We start from the raw sequence: 21,521 nt of genomic DNA on the forward strand, positions 1-21,521 counted from the left end.
ACACCATCATCCTTCTCAACAATATGGCATTTTAAAAACGCTAACCCATAGAGCGAGAGCAATCTGTTCAAATGACAAGGCTCTTACTGCTGAACTGACTCACTTACGCCACACCTTCTTGGCCAACGGCTACAATCCACAAAAAATAAACAAAATACTAAACACTCCTAAGAAACCCCTCCCACCATCCACCACAGAGAACTACAACAAAACAGTCACCATCCCTTACATTAAAGGCACATCCGAAAAGATCTCAAGAATTCTCATTAAACATAAACTACGCACTACATTCAGACCATGTAGCAAATTAGCCACCCTCATCCGCTCACCCAAGGACAGCATTCCTCCTTTATCACATCCAGGAGTCTACCAAGTACCCTGCTCATACAATCAAGCCTACTACGGTCAAACAGGAAGAACTGTGAATATCCGCATCAGCGAACATAAACGATACGTCCGGAAATATCATTATGGGAAGTCGGGCCTAGCAGACCATGCTCTGGATACCCCTGCACACAGGATCAACTGGAAAAACACAAAAGTACTACACAGAAACCCATATAAATCAGAGAGATTGTTCTTAGAGGCGACAGAAGCCCTAAAACACACCCCAAATCTCAACAAATATGGCTGTATTAACTTGCCGAAGATCTGGGAGACAGTCATATTAAGGAAAAACTAGCACTTTTCTAGGACTCTAGCAATATATGATAGCGTTTTTTTTTTTTTTTTTTTTCAGATGGAGGGCGCCAAAATCAGGACTCTAGTCTTTGTGTTGCTGCTACAATTTTGTTAATGCACACCATGTTGTTTTAGTCTCGCGTATTGTGACAAACAGTGTTTTTGTGCTCTGAAGATGCTGGTTATAATACCAGCGAAATATCAGCATCAAGTTAATAAATTAATTCTTTACTTAGTTTCTGTGTTCTATTATACCGTTAAAATAATAAACAACATGGTTTTCACAAGGCTTGCTGGAACAACCTGGGGTTGTGGAGCAGAAGTCCTAAGGTTGTCAGTGAGCACTAGTCCTCACATTCTCTGTAGCAGAATACTGTGTCCCCCCCCCATCTGAGGAAAGAAGTGCGCACACCATCATCATCATAGATACTCAGCTAAATTCTACCATGTGCACAATTAGTGGGATACCGAGAAGCACCCCTCTCCCTTGGCTGTCTGTCCTATCCAACATTCCTCTACCAAATATACAGAGAAGACAAGCCTCGATTAAAGAGTTTAATAAAGTAATGAGCAACCTGGCACCAGACTCTCAAAAATTCACCTAGTCTTTAACTAAAATCAAGAAACCCTTTCTGGTCCATGGATGAACTCTCTGCATCTGCCTTACCATCAACATCTGACACGTGGAGAGAACACTGGTCCAACAATCTCCTAACAATTGGCTTCCTTGAAGATCCCTGTGTTCTACAGCCTGGTTTTGTTCTTCCTATGAAGATTTGATCATCTGTCAACAGGATCAGAACTAATCAAGGAAGATGTGGCTACCTACTACACAAATGGAAACTGTCAGACCACCCTTATTGTGACTGTGCCCACATACCCCAGACAATCACTTATATTGTGAATGACTGCCCAAGATGCCACTTTTGTGGTAACCTCGAAGACATCCACGAGGTAACAGATAAGGCCTTGGGTTGGCTTTCTGGGGTAGACCTATAGCTGCATTGTATTCCTTTTGCCATAAGAATAAATAAATGAATGCATTAGTAACAACATATCAAATTCCTTAGTTATGGAAATTCTGTCGTTTCTGATTGAAATATACCATAGATTCAAATACCATGTATTTGAAATATACCATAGAATTGATTGGAAAGGCACCCATTCCTTATATCACAAAACCTGGTATACATGAAAATTCAAAGAATTCTATGAGATACTAATCCATCATGCCAGCTTCAACAAGAATGATAGGTTAAGAATCCTGATGATATTGATGGCTCATCTGGAACTATGGTTTACATGTTTATTAATGACTATGGTCCTACAGGTTTCATTGCCTAATCATCTTCTTCCTGCTCCACATTACAAGTTTAGCCTGAATTAGTTCATATAGCATCATTGAGTTATATCCATTCCAATCTTAGATTATTAATCCTATGGTACTGAAAAGAGCCTCCTTCTCCCTTGTAAGATTTCTCTGAAAACCAAAGTTCAAAACAGCTGTTAGATCAGCAAAACCTTAATCAAAAGCACTAATGAAACGAAAATATAGAGACCCTGGATGTCTTTATTTGTGTGTTTATGGAATGTAATACCAAGGCAACTGTGTTGACGAAGATTGTATTCTAATAAGTTCTCTTGTCAGCATTTGAGTTTCTGGTAGGAAAAGACTTGGCCACCTCTGTATCAAACTAGCAAGAATGATTTTAATATTCTTTCATTCAGTAGCTTTGCTTCACCCATTAAACACTAGGTCAAGAATTGTGATCTTCTCTTCATCGCATGCCAAAATTCTGCTTCTCCCTTGTTACTTTGGAATTTGTCTCTTATCCTATACTAAATTTGGTTACTCATGCTTTAGTAAAATAAGAATGAAAACAGGAATATAATTTATCATGAAGTATGATTTAATTTCTTCTGAGCAAAAAAACTTGCTGCAGCTTTTCTTAAAATAATTCCATTAAAACACTATTAATAAATATTATTAATCTTCTTCTTTCACTACGCGTTATTCCCGCTTCCTTTGCAGGGTTCGCGTGTTACTTAGATGCGACTTCTTTTTAGTACCATTCCCAGCCGACCTGTCACCTAGTCTGCTGCTGGCGGGTAGGGGGGGGGGGGTAGTATATATTTTTTTGACTGTAGCAGCGTATGTTCACGGGCCCGGTTTGCCTGCTTGCGGGATGAAAAATGCCAGACAAACTGGTGGAAAAAACCCTACTGCCCGCACCCAAGACCGGCCTGAGGAAGATCCTCAAATTCCTCACGTCTTTGACAGGAATCGAAACTGGGACACTCCTTCCCCAGGGATATGGTTGCGAAGCACAAAGCCACTAGGCTAACCGTGCAGAAAAGGTGGTTTGTTTGCTTTGACGTACAGATTAGGAATAGGTGACATGCAAAATGCTCCAGTTGCAATTTTGATGGCTTCATGCTGAACAGAGTCTAGACACCGCAGCGTACTCTCCCTGGCAGAAGCATAGACTTGTGTTGATTCCTTTATGGTATTTAGAGCTGAATTCATTTCACTAGTCCCATGGAGATCCTGTAAAGATCATAATGATAATATTGTTAACTTATTAATAATATACATTAATGCCATTAAAATTCTTCTTCTCTTCAAAGATTAGACATTTGCCTGTTCCAGATTCGCTGGTCTCTCTCTCTCTGGTCTATATCTATCCACCTCTTTTGGTAGTCAGTATATTTCCATCTCCTAGATAGATGTTCTTTCTCTCTATATTCCTTGATCTTTTCACTTATGTTATAAATATCTAGTTCTTTTCTGATGTCTTCATTTCTTATATGTTCTACAGATTTTCAGATTAATTGTTCTACAGATCTTCTGAAATGTCTTTATTTTTTTCATATATATCTTTATCTTTTAGATATGTTATTATGCAGCCTAAATAATTAAACTTTGTCATCTTATATTATTTTATTTTTTATACCTATGGTCCAATTTTGTGCATCCTTTAATTGTTCTTAAAAATCTAATTTCTGCAGCTTGTATTTTACTTTCATCTTTCTTTTTAACTGTCCATATTTCTGAACCATATAACAGAGTGGAAGTGGCCATTACTTTATAAAATTTTAGTTGAGTTTCTCATCTTGTTTATTTATTCAGTGTCCTTTTAATTGTTCTACAGATTTTCTGAAATTTCTTTATTTTTTCGTCTATATCTTCATCTTTTAGATATGTTATTATGCAGTCTAAATAATTAAACTTTGTCATCTGTTATATTCTTTTATTTTCTATACCTATTTTTGATCTAATATGATCCTGACCTTTAAATGCCATGACTTTTGTTTTCTTTTGTGAAATTTTTAAATTGTACTGTTTGCTTATTTTGTTTAATTCATAAACTGATTTTTGAAGGTCATCTTCATTGTCTTGTAATATAATCTGATCATCTGCATATAACATTGTATTGATAACAATTCTTCTGGTTAATGGATACCTTGTTTTATTGTTGTTTTCCATATTTTAATAATCATGATAAATGTATGAGGCGTGACAATTTAATTCTCGGAATGGCTGCACAGTGTCGCCTGTGTGGTAATTTGGTTGGAGTCACATGAGTAATCATATTTGTACATCTTTTAACTAATGCATCCATAAACCTCAAGCTGATAAAGCCATTTATTAGTTGGCTATTGCAAAAACAATAGAGATCTGTATCTCTTAAAAACGTGTAAAAATGATGTAAAAATATTTAATTGAAATTTGGAGCAGTGTGTTAACATCAAATTTTGTGTGGAAATTGGCAAAACTACTACTGAAACGAAGCTGTTGAAAGTGGCATATGGTGTAGATGTTCTGAAAAAGTCAAGTGGCATAAGAGATTCAAAAGTGGGCAAGAGGATGTGAACAACGACCCCCCCCCCAAAAAAAAAAATGGGCAGCCAAAAACAAAAATGATGGACTCAAATGTGAACAGAGTTCAAGATTTGGTACAGTCTGACAGACATTTAAGTGTGTGATTAAATGGCAGATGAATTGCAAATGAATCGAGAAATAATCAAGGTAATTTTAACTGAAGAATTGGGTATGAAGAATTGGGAGGACTTTGGCAAGAATATAGAAAATAAATATCAAGAAGGTGGCAAAATATTCTGGAGGTTGTTGAAGAAGCTTAAGAATGGAGGAAAGAGTGCTATAAAAGGAATTAGAGATGATAAAGGTGACATGAAAATGGGAGAAAAAGATATCCTTGAAGTATGGAGTAATTACTTTGAAAAACTGCTAAATGAAACAAGCAGTGATAACAGCACAGTGGTAAAAAACACTGACCAGGCATGCAGTCAGGAATACATATCCATACTTGATGTAGAAAAAGCCATCAAAGGCTTGAAATGAAAGGCAGCAGGAGTAGATGATATTCGACCAGAAATGCTGAAGTATGGTGGTATAAGAGTCTTACAGTTGCTGCACTGCATAGTTCAGAAAGCCTGGACAGAGGGACGAATTCCCGATGATTGGAGTAGAGCTCTCATAGTACCCATATATAAAAAGGGAAATAAAACTGCATGTGAGAATTACAGAGGTATTTCCCTACTTAGTGTTCCTGGCAAGATCTATGCAAGTATACTTGAGAAACGGTTGAGAAGAATTGTGGAAGAAAAGCTTGGTGAAGAACAAGCTGGATTCAGGCCAAATAGAGGCTGTCAGGATCAGATCTTCACTTTACGACAAAGAGTCGAGAAAGCATGGGAATATAACAAAGATCTGTATTTAAGTTTTGTCGATCTGGAAAAGGCATATGACAAGGTGCCAAGAGAGAAGCTATTCAATACGCTGCAGTTATATGGTGTCAATGGGACATTATATCAAGCAATACTTAGTCTTTATTTGAGTTGTGAGTCAGCAGTTAGAATTGAAGGAAGTACAGGAAGATGGTTTAATGTTAAATCTGGTGTGAGACAAGGATGTACATTATCCCCTCTGTTATTCATTATCTATATGGATCACATTATGAAGGAAAGTGGTATTAAACATGATATCAAAATTGGAGATGTTAATGTCAGCTCTTTGCTTTATGCGGATGATGTTATACTTCTAAATAAATCCGCTACAAGTCTGCAAGATTCTCTGACTAAATTGAATAGCTCTTGTAATAGATATGGTATGAAGGTCAGCAATAAAAAGACAAAGACAATGAAAATAGGCAGAATCATTGAAAATGTCAACTGTGTTGTGAATGGAGAACCTGTGGAACAAGTAAAACATTTCAGCTATTTAGGCACGATTTTTACTGAAGATGGTAAATTAAATATAGAAATAGACAACAGAATCAGCAAAGCTGGTATGGTGGGAAGTCAATTGAATAAATTCATATGGAATAAGAGAGAAATAAGTCGGAACACTAAATTAGCTGTATACAAGACAGTGTTCAAACCAGTTTTAACTTATGGATCTGAGAGCTGGGTCAGAAGTAAAACACTTGACCAAAGACTAGAGACTGCAGATATGAGAGTCCTGAGAAAGATTATAGGCGTGAACAGATGGCATCAATGGCAGTATCATATTAAAAACGAGGATATTAGGAAAGAACTTGACATTGTCAGCATCCAGGAATGCGTTAGCAGAGCTAATCTCAGGTGGTATGGTCACTTAAACAGAATGGGCGAGGAAAGATTAGCAAAACAAGTGTTCTCTGCCAGGTTGGCAGGAAAACGACCGAGAGGAGGACCAAGATATAGGTGGATTGATACGGTACAAAGTGCTTTAGACGATAGAAATATAAGATCTGATAATATTGGAGTGTTGACAAGTAACAGACTGATTTGGAGGAAAATTGTAGATAGGAAATTAATAATGATGTAATTTTTTTCATGTAGTACTATCATATCCTGTACACCCCTTGAGGGTACATGGCAGGAATTTGATGATGATGATGATGAATTGGGTATGTGAAAGATTTCTGTGAAGTTTATGCCTAGGATCTTGATGGAGAAAAAGAAGCAGTGGCAGGTTCAAGTTATGACTGATCTTTCTGCAAATAAACACTTTTCCAAGAGTAATTACTGGTGACAAAACTTGGTGCTTCCAGTACGATCCCAAAACAAAATGCCAGAGCATACAGTGGAAAACCCTGAGTTTGCCACATCTGAAAAAAAGCATGTCACATTTGCAGTTCAAGACCATGCTGGTGTGTGTTTCTTTGATCACATGGGATTAGTCCATTATGAATTCATTGAACAGGGACAGACTGTCAACCAACAATGCTATTTAGAGGTGCTGAAAAGATTATGAGATTCTGTTTGGAGAAAATGACCTGAATTGTAGTCTGACAAGTGGATCATTCATCTCGACAATGCACCAAGCCATAGTGTGCTCATTGTGAGAGAGAGTTTCTGGCCAAAAAATCAATTACCGAATTAGGGTCATCCTGCTTATTCACCCGACTTAGCTCTCTGTGATTTTTGGCTCTTTCCAAAATTAAAGGCTGCACTAAATGGATGAAGATTTTCTGACATTGCTGATATCCAGCATAATGTGAAAAAGGAACTCAAGAATATTCCAGAAGACGTGTTCCAGGCCTGTTTCCAAAAATGGGAACATCATCTAAACCAATGTATAAATGCACAAGGGACTACTTCGAAGGCGACAGTAGCCACTAACGTATAGTTCCGAATGTCGGTTGTTTTTTACAGATGCATTCCGGGAATTAAATTGTCACACCTCATATGAATAGGGTTGGAGATAAGCTACATCTCTGTCTAATGCCGTGATTTATTTCAATCTCTACTGTTAATTTATTACCTAACTGTAACTGTATTTTTGTATCTTTATATAAACTTTGTATAGCTTGTACCAAATGTATGTAATGGATATCCTTGTTTTTTCATTATATTCCATAGCTTTTCTTCTTTAGATTTCATCAAAAGCTTTCTCGTAACCTATAAAGGCTGTATGAGTCTCTAAATTAAATTCTATGTTTTTTGTCTTTTTTAATATTTTTCCACATAAATATTGTCTATACATGACCTTCCATGTCTGAAACTATTTTGTTCTGTTGAGAGTAGATTGTTTGCAATATTTCTGTGTCTTTTATTCAGGATTTTACTGTAAATTTTGTAACCTGTATTTAATAAACTTACTCCTCTGTAATTTCTGCAGTCATCTCTCTCTCCATTCTTAAATATAGATATATAGCTTATTCAAATTAAGTGGGTATTGAATCCAACATTATTTCATAGCCGAATATAGAAACTACAAGAGTTTCATGCCGAATATAGAGACTAAAAGTTTCGGTAGATACAAGCACACGCCAACCTTTCATGATAAGGCAACTCGTAGTTTAAGGTGGAGCAAGGTCCGATCACTGTCCTATATTTTATACTCCGATCACTGTACTGTAGTTTCTATATTCGGCTATGAAATAATGTTGAATTCAATATCCACTTAATTTGAATAATTTTGCATTGCTGAAGTGAAGCCTTTTGGCTCTCTTTTTCAGTAATTTTGGTGCCTTTTGTAATGTGACACTTTTTTATCAACTTGTATCGTAAAGTACAAGTTCTGCATCACTTCATCCTGAGTATTCTTGGTCTAGCTCCCACTGACGAGACCTCAAAAAAGGTTGAAACCGGTCTGGGTAGTGACCTCCCCCCATAATGTATAACATTATACATCTCCTAGGAGATGTGTTTTACATTATAGAAAATACTAAGGACAGTGATCAAAGCTTGTTTCACCTTTACTACGAGTTGCCCTGTCATGAAAGGTTGGCATATGCTTGTATCCACTGAAACTCTTATAGTCTCTATATTCGGCATGAAACTCTTGTAGTTTCTATATTCGGCTATGAAATAATGTTGGATTCAATATCCACTTAATTTGAATAATTTTGCATTGCAGAAGTGAAGCCTATTGGCTTTTTTTTACAGTAGATATATAGTTTTTAACCAATCTGATGGAACCTCACATTTCCTGCAACAGTTATTTATTAGTTTTAAGAATCTGTGATGTAAATATTCTCCACCATATTTCCAATGCTCTGTATTTATGCCATCTACGGCTGATTTTTGATTTTTTGATACCTTTATTGCTTCTTTTAGTTCTTCCAATTTTATTGGTTCTATATCATTGCTGATTTCTTCATTATTATTTTCTGTATCAAATTTGGATCATACCATAAATTCTTATAATGTTCTATCCATTGTTTCTCTTGTATTATGTTAATTTGTGCTGTATCGCTTTCTTCATTGTTTAATTTCCTTAATATTTTGTAGGCTATGTCTTGTATTCCACATGTCTTCTTCTGTTTTATTAATAAATCTGTCCCAAGAATCTTGATGAGCTTTTTGTACTACGGTTTTTGCTATATTTCTTTTGTGTTTTTTGTATATTTTTTGGCATCCTTTGTATGTTTTTGAAAGAGTGATTTGTGTACCATTTGTTTTTCTTTTATTGCATTTTTTATATCTGTGCTCCGGATTTTTAATGTTTTTCTTTTTAATATTTTATTTTTCTTTATCATTTTTAACATAGCATCCTTTGTATGTTTTTGAAAGAGTGATTTGTGTACCATTTGTTTTTCTTTTATTGCATTTTTTATATCTGTGCTCCGGATTTTTAATGTTTTTCTTTTTAATATTTTATTTTTCTTTCCAAGTACTTCAGAGGTTGCTTTATGGATTATCTTTATTAAAGTTTTCCATTCTTCTGCATCTTCACTGATTTTGGCTTCTTACGTAATCTGTTAATCATGATTGATATAGCATTCTAATGCTTTCTTCCTGTAATAGATATACTTTTATACTTGTTCTATTTCTTATTTTTCTTATTTACTTCCTTTCTCCATTTTACTAGTATTTTTATTTTAGAGACTACTAAATAATGATTTGAAAAAATGTTGCTTCCTCTGTAAACATATACATATCTCATACATGGAACTAATTTCTAATTAGTAATGATATAATCAATTGATTATTAATTAACTTAAGGAATTCACAACATTCACTAGAATATAAATTAAATAAACTTTAATATACATATTTCCAATATTTCGGTGTCATGTTGCCATCTTCAAAGGAACTTAAAATAAAGACACGTGCATATAGGCACTACACACAGTAAATGAGGACAGCGAGGCAGGACAGCGAATATCAGAATTTCAGAACACAAGGACTACATTCATTTTCACCAGTATAGCCACTCTGGTCTTGCAGACCATGCTCAGGATACACGCCACAGAATACAATGGAAGAAAGCCACAATAATACACCGTAGCAAGTTCAAATTTGAAAGACTTTTCATGGAATCAGCCTCAGCCCTAAGAAACATGCCAAACCTCAACAAATTTGGTTGCATGAGACTGCCCCAAATTTGGAAGACGTACATCAGGAGACATTCGGCCCAAAGGCCCAGAATACCTACGTAGCCTGCTAGGGGGCACCATCAGGACTTTTAGGAAAAACAATAAATTCCTCACTTTGTCCTCATTTACTGTGTGTAGTGCCTGCATGCACGTGTCTTTATTTTAAGTTCCTTTGAAGATGGCAACGTGACTTTGACGAAATGTTGGAAATATATATTAAAGTTTATTTAATTTATATTCTAGTGTACGTTGTGAATTCCTTAAGTTAATTAATAATCATGTATAACCAACGCATAAGCCTTTCTACGAGAAAAATATAATCAATTGTAGGTCTTGTTCTTCTGCTATTACAAGTATATTTATTTATATTCTTTTTTTTTGAAAAAAAATATTGGTTATTTTAAAATTATTGAATGTACAGAAGTCTAATAGTTCTTGACCATTGTTATTCATTAAAATTTCTCCATATTTTCCTAAGACATTTAGGATTTGATTATTTCTATTGGATTTTCAAGGTATATACTCCTATGATATTTAAGTAGCTTCTATTTGTTTTTAATTTAAATGTTACAATTCAATCATTTACAAAATTGTACTTTTGTATTCTATTTTTCCATTTATTATTGATTAAAATGGCCACACCACTAGAAGCTCTGATATGTTGGTCCATTTCACTATATAGCATAGTAAAACTATCTATATCTTTTGTTCCATTTAATTTATTTTTTGTGTATGTTATTATGGCTGTATTAATATTTTTAGTTTTTAGCTGTTTTACAAATTCTAATTTCTTTGTTATTATGCTTCGCACATTCAATGTGGCTACTTTTAAAATGTCTGAGATTCATAATTGTTTATCTTTATTCCTTCTTGGTCATTTTCCACTGTTTCAGTCCGATGAATTTTCCAGTACCAGCATCTGAGTTATAGAAATTTTTTTATTTGGTAAGGTAACCAGCCTTATGCAAAACCCCCAGCCTGGAGGAGCAGGTATCTCTCTTAGTCTGGCCATCAAAATTAATGATATTTATAATAATATAATAATAAGATTCTTATAATGATACCATTTTAATGGTATTATTATAAAAGGAGCTGCAGCAAGCATTTCTATTTTAATTAGAAATTTGTTTAAAATTGTCTGTTGCTTTTTTCTTTTCCCCTTTGGTTTCATTTTCTTATATTTTCATTGTAAAATATGTAATTCATCAGTATGATTTCAGTGCTATTCATGTTGGCTGTTTATAAATTGCTTTTTTCCCTCATTTACATAGTCATGGAATATTTATGTTTGAAATTTGAAAGATAATTACTGCTGTTAATGATAAGTTTCTGATATCTAATATTCTCCTTTCTAATATCATCATTATTAATTTCAATCTGCTATTGATTTAAATATATATGTTATTATTATTATTATTTGCGTATGTGCATCGGTGTGTGTGTGTGTATATATATATATATATATATATATTTTATTTTATTTTATTTTATTTTATTTTTTTTCATTCCAGAAGTTGGGGTGCAGATGCCAACACAAATCAAGTAAGATTCTCTGTACAGTTATAATAGATTGAGGTGGTGAGGTGGAACTTCTGGACATTATCCTTTTTTAATGTAGTTGATAAGGTCTTTTTTTATTATTTTTTATTTTTTTATTTTATTTTTATGTTGAGCACATACACAGGAGGTTGGTTGGCCAACCTATAGTATATTAGTACTGTGTATGGGTAGTGGGTTGGGATAGGAGGAATTTGTTTACATTTGATTTGAATGACTTTAAATCGTATTCCTTGGGAAACACAACAGGTGGGAGACTGTTCCACAGTGCAGCAGTTGCAGGGATGAAGGAAGAGGAAAAGAAACTTGTTCTGTTTGTTTCTAGGTGTACTGTGAAGGGACGTTGTGCAGCAGTTGCACGTGTTCCAATGAGCTTTGTACTGAGCGGAGGAATTATTGATGTTATTAGCATGTTATATTAGAAATATAAGCATTTCCGATGGAAATATTTGTAGAATATACATACTGCAGAGACCATGCGTCTGTGTGAAAGTGGGGGAGAGAGAGTTGGTAAAGGATGGATCATTGATAAGTCTAATTGCTCTCCTCTGTATTGTGTCGAGCATTTTGAGAGAGCTTTTAGGGGGGCCCCACCCCATATGTGGGAGCAGTATTCAATAGCTGGGTGGATTTGTAATTTGTGTAATGTTTGTAGCTGTTCGGGGGTGAATTAACGTCTTGAGCAAAAGAGAAATCCTAGTTTTTTTGAGGCTGAGGATGCAATGGTTGTGATATGTTTATGCCAGGAGAGGTTTGATGTGAGAGTGATTCCAAGAAGCGAGATCTCAAAATGTCTGGAAATTTGAGTATCATCAAAAAAGATACTGGGAAAAAATGGTTCTTTTTTATGGAAAATAGTACAGAACTGGGTTTTATTGATGTTGAAATTTATGAGGTTATCCTAACCCCATTGTAGGATGGCTTGGAGATCGGAGTTGAGGATGGTGGTGGTGGTTAATGTTCTGTAGGTTGAGTTGAGTTGTGAAGGGTAAGGCTTATCAAATGCAAGCAAGGAGTGTAGTGTGCTGTCGTCTGCAAAACTGTGTATTGGGTTAGAGGTCAATTGCAGTAGGTCATTGATATATAGCAGGAAGAGGGTTGGTGAGAGGACAGAACCTTGTGGGACCCCAGCATTAATTGAGTGGTGAGAGGACAGGGAGCCGTCCACCATCACACTCAGTGTGCGTCCAGACAGAAAGCTGGCAATCCAGCTACAGAAGTCCTGGGTCAGACCGAATGATGGTAGTTTGCGTAGTAGGCCTTTGTGCCAGACCCGGTCAAAGGCTTTTGGAGATATCTAGTGCAACCACTTGAGATTTGCCAAACCTCTCCATAGCATTTGTCCAGAGATGGGTGACGTATGTGAGTAGATCTCCTGTTGATCGGCAGTGGCGGAATCCATACTGGCAGTCATTTAATTGGTGAGTGTCTTCAAGATAGTTTAGGAGTTGGGAATTGATGATTTTTTCTATTACTTTTGACTGGACTGAGGTATAAGCGAGATTGGGCGGTAAATGGATGGCAGTGACTTGTCATCCTTCTTGGGAATGCGCTGAATATAGCCCAATTTCCAGTTTGTGGGATAGATTCCAGTGGAGTAAGAGAATATATATATAGGTGACATAGGATAGGGGTCAGTTCTGGAGAACAAACTTTCGGAACAATTGGGGGAATGCCATCAGGGCCAGGTGTCTAATTTGGACAGTGTTTTTCTCATCTCATCCTGGCAAAAGGATATAGGGGGCATTGTATGTTGGGTGTCTGGAATGGTTGTGGGACATTTACCATCGTCCGTTATGCATGCATTAGAGCCTTCTGGGTATGATATGGGTGGGAATAGTGTTGGACAGAAGTTATGGCCAATTGCTTTGGCGAGAGACCAAAAGGTTCGTCTGCCGTTTGGACAGGCTGCTAATTTACAGCTTTTTGCTCTTTCGAACTCTGTTTTGGAAGCATTGATTGTTTTTTTGCATCTATTACGGGCTTTGGTGTAAGCTTTGAAGGAGGATGAGGTTCTTGATTTCAGCCAGTTGTGGTATTTCTGGTGTTTCATCTCTACAGCCGTGGTGCATCTTTTGGAGAACCAGAGTTTCGTTAGGGAATGGCAGTTCAGTGTGCTGTGTGGAATGTATGTATTCATGCCGGTGAGGATTACTTTAGTAATAAGCTCGGTGCAAAATTTGGATAAATTATTATACTATGAAAACATTTTAGTTGGTTGTGCTGATGTCCATTAATCTCCATCTCTTATTTCCTATCAGAAAAAGAATTCAAGATTTTCTTGATCTACATTAGAATGTTGTTTGATCAAGGAAAAGGAAGCATTGAGTGTTACAATCTCAATAGGCTTGGTATTGAATAAAAGTGAGATGCAAGGAGTTAAATTTTTAAAGTTTTCTGTTGCCATTCCTATTTTGTTAATTTGAGAAGTCCATGTTTTTTACCTTGTTATTTTTCCAGTTTTTTTTTTGTTATTATTTACACACCTGAAGAAGTTGGCGTTCCAACGAAACTAGTCGTGTTATATTAAAGTTTTCTTACCTTTCTTGGTGTTCTTAGTCAGTATAATTATTAATTTTTAAATATGTCTACAAGCTGAGTCAATACTAGTCACAATATATATATATATATATGTATATATTTATTACTTACATATTTATATTTTATATTAATTAATATTAATTTCATGCTATATTATATTAATTACATTATTTTAATATTTGTGCATAAGGATGATGTCAGTTATGATAATTATAAGCAGCAAACCAGAAGAGTCACAAGTGTCGTATGGAAAGCTAAGTCTGAGTATGAAAAGAAACTGGCTCTGCAAATTAAAGATAAACCAAAAGAATTCTAGTTATGCTGCAAGTAAAAGAAAGGATGAATTTGAAAGAATAACTGTACGGAATGCAGATGGTATACAGGTGGTCAGATGCAGTAGAGATTGTTCAACTGATGAGTAGCCATTTTGCTAAAAGCTATCAACCTGGTATATGCAACATTGAATTGACTGCTGCTTCTTCACTGTATGAAGAAACTATGTGGGTGAAAAAAGGTGTGTGAGGAGGAGGAAGTATTAGAGCTACTGCACAAACTCGATAAGAATTCTGCAATAGAAACTTGTGGAATATTAATTTTATGCTATATTATATTAATTGCATTATTTTAATATTTGTGCATAAGGATGATGTCAGTTATGATAATTATAAGCAGCAAACCAGAAGAGTCACAAGTGTCGTATGGAAAGCCAAGTCTGAGTATGAAAAGAAACTGGCTCTGCAAATTAAAGATAAACCAAAAGAATTCTAGTTATGCTGCAAGTAAAAGAAAGGATGAATTTGAAAGAATAACTGTACAGAATGCAGATGGTATACAGGTGGTCAGATGCAGAAGAGATTGTTCAACTAACGAGTAGCCATTTTGCTAAACGCTATCAACCTGGTATATGCAACATTGAACTGACTGCTGCTTCTTCGCTGTATGAAGAAACTGTGTGGGTGAAAAAAGGTGTGTGAGGAGGAGGAAGTATTAGAGCTACTGAACAAACTCAATAAGAATTTTGCAATAGAAACTTGTGGAATATCAGCACGGATGCTAATAGAGTGTTCAGCTAAACTGCCTACTTATTGACTAGGCTATATAATTTGAGTCTCAGAACAGGAAAGATTCTGCAGGATTGGAAAGAATGTATGGTAATCCCATTGCTCAAGAGTGGTGTAAAGACTGATGTATCCAACTACCAACCAATCAGGAGTGTTCAAGAAGATTTTGCAAAAGTTGGTTAGGGCTCACATTCAGAAATGGGCTGACAGAGAATTTCTACTTTGCAATGAACAGTGTTAAATCTTGAATGAAGGAGAAATTTATTGTACTCCATTTCATTCAGATTTAACAAGTATCAAACTCTTGGAGAAATACTAGCATATTGGTAAAGGTGAAATTAATTGTAAAATAACGATAAAATCCATGATTTAAAAATTTCCTTATGTAATATAGTATTAAGTGTCTTTGTGAATACAACAGAGGTTGAAAATAGGTGAAAAAATGTTAGTATGCCAAAGTTTAGATCAAAGTTACAGAAGAGATAAGCGGATTAAAAACAAGTCCAGAGACAGTCATGTACGCAAGGTCTAAAATGCACACGGGAGTTTCCCATGCACACGCAAGGAGAAGCGACGGCACGGAGTGCAGAAGAATTAGATACCAGGTAAAAACAATGACGTAGTAGGGAGAATATCACAGCAGTGAATATATAGAGCTTGGCAATGCCAACTTGGGACTTTGCTAAGCTCTTGTTCCTGTCATTCCCGGAGAAGGAAGTTCAAGTGCGGTCGAGAAGGACGATGTCCATAGGCAGCTATGCCTATGGACATCGTCAGACAGAGATCCAGCACGAGCATAGGCCTCAGCACAGCGGTATAATCAGCGTAGACCGAGATGATATGCAGAACCACGTGGACCGATCCCTGCAGACCAACTTTGCCTACATCAAAGGAAGTGAATGGTGAATGTATTCGCTAGCCAGTCTTTTCTGAAAGTAAACCGGAGGAAGAAACAACAAGCCATGAGAATAAAAGAGATGATCGAAAGAGAAAGTCAGTGAGATCCTGACACCTCGGTAAAGTAAAAACTTTTAAATTTTTCTAGTGGTAAGACTTATACGTTGGTTAGACATAACTGGTAATTAATTTACGGAATTAACAACGCATATAAAGTAAATTAATTAAAGATAACTTTAACGAATCACTTCTATATTTCGACAATGTCACATTGTCATCTTCAGGAACATAAAGATATGGTATGTGCACTACAGGAACTAACAAAGCAAATGAGCTTTGTTAGTTCCTGTAGTGCATTTGAGTTGAGCTCATTTGCTTTGTTAGTTCCTGTAGTGCACATACCATATCTTTATGTTCCTGAAGATGACAATGTGACATTGTCGAAATATAGAAGTGATTCATTAAAGTTATCTTTAATTAATTTACTTTATATGCGTTTTTAAATTTTTGTATACAAAGAAAGTTAGATTGTGACGGTAAAAAGGACTGATTAGAATTGTGATTTATGAAGTGTTGTAGGACTTTAGGAGTTGAACCATGAATAGGGAATGATTGATCTGAGTCAGAAAACTTGGAAAAGTGCAGTGTAAAATATTTTAGTTTGTCATTGTCAGGTAGTTTTTGAACAAATAATTGTGTGAAAATAATCTAGGAGTGTTAAGTAATTAGGACATCGCAATTTAATAGTATTTGATAATATTTCATGTTGTAAGGGAACTAGAATGTCCATGTTACGTCGAGTTATCTTTTTACCTTTCATACCAACATTAGTTAAGTAAGTGTCTATAAAAGTAATTGCAACTTGCTTTATTAGTAGTGAATAAAATTTTTCTTGTCAACCAAATAACTTGCCTGATCACTAATCTCAATGCACCACTCATAAAGAGAACTTATGCGTAAATATATTGGGGATAGTCACGACTCTAGTGCAAAATAAGAATATATTCGATTATTGTGGTTAGAAATAGAGAAAGAAAAGATACAGGATCGTGTGCCATACCAGGTGTTTGCTCTTAGATAAAGAAATTTCTCTTATCTATAGAATTTTGATGGCGCAGTCAACAGGATTTGATTTACTCGTTTAATCAAGAGTGTGGTGAATCAAAGTGAGTAGATTTTGAGATAAGATCAGGCAGTTAAGGTATTAAGAATTTTGGAAACAAATTTTGTGAGAAAAGGTAAATTAATAGTGTAAACTAATACAGGTATGGCTCAACCATCAAGTTCTGGAATGGACGATGATGAATTCTTTTGGACCATTAATCCACAGCAAGTCTTCCTGCAATTTTCTGAGGAGGAGACTGATGACGTGTTAGCTTTCTTTAGCTACGTCGAAGAGTTAAGGAAGGTGGGCAGGTGGACTGATTTTTCAGCTCCTCATCTGCGTAGCAAACCTACAGGGAAGACAAAGAACTTTCTATATTCATCTCCTATCTTGAACGAAACTCTGGAATATTCTAAATTTAAAGAGGTGCTAATTTCCCAGTTTTCGAGATTGAGAAGTTTAGGGCCAAATTTGTGGAAATTGCAGAGAAGTACGCAAAAAAAGATAAAGAAAGCGTGATGAAATTTTACAATCGATTGCTGACCCTTGCCAACAGTCTAAGCATCTCGAACAAGGATAAGCCTCACCTAGACTGGGCGGTGTTCCATCAGTTCAGGCTACTAGTTCAACAAGAATTGAGGGAGACAGCCTACAAGAAAAAGATCAGTAATATCGAGGAATGCTACATTGCCGTTAAAGAGAAAGAGCAAATGCTCGGAGACATTGTCCCGCATCTGCTACCGGCTATATCAACATGATAAAGGATGCAAGTTATTCCGTTAATGACACTAAGACCGAAAGGGAGCCTCATGCGTGTAAGGAGAAAACTAAGGACCAAGGTAAGAGTGAAGGGGACAGAGTAGGATCAGTCAACATCAGTCGGTTGACTGAAAGTATAACAGACATGGATGAGGTTTGAAAAATAGTTAAGCAAGAAGTCGAGCATCTGCATCAGCCCCCTCATGGACCGTCTTGATGCTGTTCTGAACCAACTGGGGGCTGTGGCCATGAAAACTTCTGAATTATCTTTCCCTCAGACGAAAGGACTGCTGAAATGATATGTCTGGAAGTTGAGGGGCTACAACAGCCTATGCTAGACTGTTTGGATGCTGTGACGCAGAAATTGGCAACAGTAACAGTGCAGAATACCAAAGAGCCTCCTCTGAAATCGAGAGTCAGTGGACGAAAGGAAGGAAGGGAACCGCCTCGGTGCTTCAATTGCGACAATGTTGGGCATCTCGCCTGCAATTGTTTTAGCAGTAAGAGACGTTCCAGCAGAGGAAATGATGAGGAGTCAAGGTTTAATCAGCCTTCTCATATGTATACTAACAGAGCATGGGAGAGAGGACAATGAAAACAAGAGCAACCCTTAAGAATGATAATTAAGGGAGAGATATATGGAACACATTGTAATGTGTTGTTAGACACAGGTTCCCAGACCTCAGTTATATTGGGAGATTACTTTCGAAGGATAGAACCCCATGTGAGAAAAAGAATTTCATATTTTGAAAGGCTGATTAAATTATCAGGAATATCTACCTCCACAGTTTATGCGACCAAGTCAGTTCTTTTGAGAATATACTTACCTGAGTTTAAAATGTGTGTTTGACATGAGTTATTGGTCCTGCCCAGGATTTCTCTCCCACACATTCAATTGATTTTTGGAAACAATTTTCTTGTGAAGCATACGTTCTCATGTGACTACTCATGGAATGAGGTACATCTTTTGGGAAGGAGGATAAACAAGGAGAGTCAAGGATCACTGTATATGAACATAAATAAGAATTCACACGAAATAGCAATGCAATGCGGAGATGATGTCGAGCAGATTGACGGAGTTAGAGAAAGTTTAATAGGCAATCAGATTGGTTCAGAAAGGGCCTCTATCTCAAGAATAAGTGATCATTCTGAAGCTCATTGCATATCTAGAGTCAAACTGTCCGATGAACTTAGTGATGCAGAAAGGAGCCTGGAAGAAATTCATCTGAGAGCAATTGACGTTAACTTCATTAGCATTACTGAATGGTCTAGAGCAGCGCTTCCCAAACTGTGGATTGCGGCCCCTTGGGGGCCGTAGGTTTTGTTGAGGGGGGGGGCGTGAAATAATGAAAACAAATTTAAAATGTTTTAAGACTAAGTAGATTTTTTTTATTTTAAAAGAAACATATTTAACTTTTATTATTTCTTTTTTGTTATTTTTTATATTTTAATGGAAAAATTCACACATTGGTGGTGGTTCACAAACTTTGCTTCCTGCGTATTTCGGCATTTAATGAATATTACTAAATGTATGCTTATTCATATGTTTCATTTCAAAGCAGTGGTTAATTGTATTTACTTCGAATGCTCTCCAGGGAAGTCCAAATCTGGGCAACTTGTACATAGAGGCTAATGATTCACATTATTTGCCTTAGTATCCCATAATGCAAAGCACATATCCCTATGGACATGTGTAATGCTGTACATTACAGGAAGGGCCGCTACCCAAAATTTCAACCTTTCATATTTCCATATATAAGTATCCAAAAAGTGTCACACCTTATTACTAAAATACTCTGTCTGAATTACATATAGATGTTGAAAGTTTTTCCACTTGGTTATACTATAAATTAATGATATGAAGAAAGTATATTCCTGGTTTAATCCTTTATCCAAGTGTAAGCAAACAAAGTTTGCTCATGAAGTAATTTCATGACTGGGCAACTCATATATAGAGGCTAATGACTTCATATCACTTGCATTATGTGCTTTGCATTATGGGATGACAGAATCAAAATACTAAGGCAAGTAATGAAGTCATTAGCCTCTATATATGAGTTGCACAGTTGTGAAATTACTTCATGCGCAAACTTTGTTTGCTTACACTTGGATAAAGGATTAAACCAAGAATATAATTTCTTAGCATCTTTAATTTATACTATGTCTTTCACACATTTTTGTATAACTTGAGTCTCAGCTCAGGAATGATACCATAGGAATGGAAGGAATGTATGATAGTTCCATTGCACAAGGGTGGTGCAAAAACTAATGTGTCTAACTACCGACCTATTAGTATCTCTGGTGTGGTAGTGAAGATTTTAGAGAAGTTGGTAAGAACTCGCATACAGAAATGGGTAGACAAGCATTCTATACTTTGCAGGGAACAGCATGGGTTTACTAAAGGTAGGTCATGTTTTAGCAATTTGCCCATATTTTATAAAAATGTTACTGCTGAGTTGGATAAAGGGAATGGATACATTATGATAATGTTGGATTTTTCTAAGGCATTTGATAGGATACCACAGGATAGGCTGTTGTGTAAACTGGAAAATATGGAATTGGAACATAATCTATTGACTTGGATCATGGTTGACAGGCAGATATCAAAAAGTGGTATACAGTGGATGTGAATCTGCCAGATTTAAGGTAACCAATGGTGTACCTCAGGGTTCAGTCCTTGGGCCATTATTGTTCAATCTATACATTAATGACATCAAGCAGGGTCTATCATTAGATTTGCAATTGTTTGCTGATGATGCGAAGATAGGCAGGGCAATAAGGGATGCTACTGATATTCAGCAAGTTCAAAATGATTTGAATAGACTGGAAATCTGGGCTAACAAAAATGGCTGTCAGTTTAATGTTAGTAAGTGTAAAGTTATGCATTTTGGCGTGATTAGAGTTCCAGCGGCATATTTCCAGCGGGGTTATGCTACAAGAAACTGAAGAGGCAACGGATCTTGGTGTATTGGTGGAAAGTTCAAAGGTCACATAGCAAAAGTTGCAAATACAACTTAGAGGATAATTGTTGAAGCGAACCTTGACATGTAAGGATAAGGAAGTAATTTTGCCTTTTTATAAGGCTTTGATAAGACCACACTTGGATTACTGTGCGCAGATTTGGTCTCCTGGGTTCCAAGGGGATAAAGAAGCTGTGGAAATGGTGCAAAGAAAAGTTACAAAGATTATATTCGGATTATGGGATTTAGGTTATGAGAACAGATTGCAAGTATGTGGACTGCAGACTCTGGTTAACAGGAGAAAGAGGGGTGATATGATAGAGGTCTATAAACTTTTGAATGGGTGTTATAGCATTTCAAATGATGACATTTTTCATTATATGGAAGGCGGGGAGAGAACTGGGGCCTCCATGGAAGTTAAGGTTATTCTCAGTCAAGAAAGGGTTAAGAGCTAGGTTTCACTCACTCACTCACTGCTCTCTGGGAGAGCAGTGAGTGAGTGAGTGAATAATTTGCCCTTATGGGTAGTGAGTGCATCTAGTGTAAATGAATTTAAGGGGAGGTATGATAGCTAGGTTGGGTAATTTACAGCCTCCCTCGATGAGTCCTTGACTCCCTGGAGGTCTCGGAT

General features: G+C 36.2%; 1 protein-coding gene across 2 annotated transcripts in view; it reads left to right on the forward strand.

Annotated features, from left to right (window-relative positions):
- Positions 1–21,521, forward strand: part of cin (Molybdenum cofactor synthesis protein cinnamon) — a 377,936-nt gene that overhangs the window by 119,843 nt on the left and 236,572 nt on the right. For both annotated transcript variants that reach the window (XM_090403113.1, XM_090403112.1), the window contains exon 9: positions 11,522–11,552. In XM_090403113.1, coding sequence (XP_090259239.1) covers positions 11,522–11,552 — 31 coding nt within the window. The remainder of the gene's footprint in view (positions 1–11,521; positions 11,553–21,521) is intronic.

This window comes from Typopeltis vanoorti, chromosome 13 (genome assembly GCF_054136105.1).
Source record: "Typopeltis vanoorti isolate ZY-2024b chromosome 13, IOZ_Tvanoo_1.0, whole genome shotgun sequence".
In the NCBI taxonomy this organism is placed as follows: domain Eukaryota; kingdom Metazoa; phylum Arthropoda; class Arachnida; order Uropygi; family Thelyphonidae; genus Typopeltis; species Typopeltis vanoorti.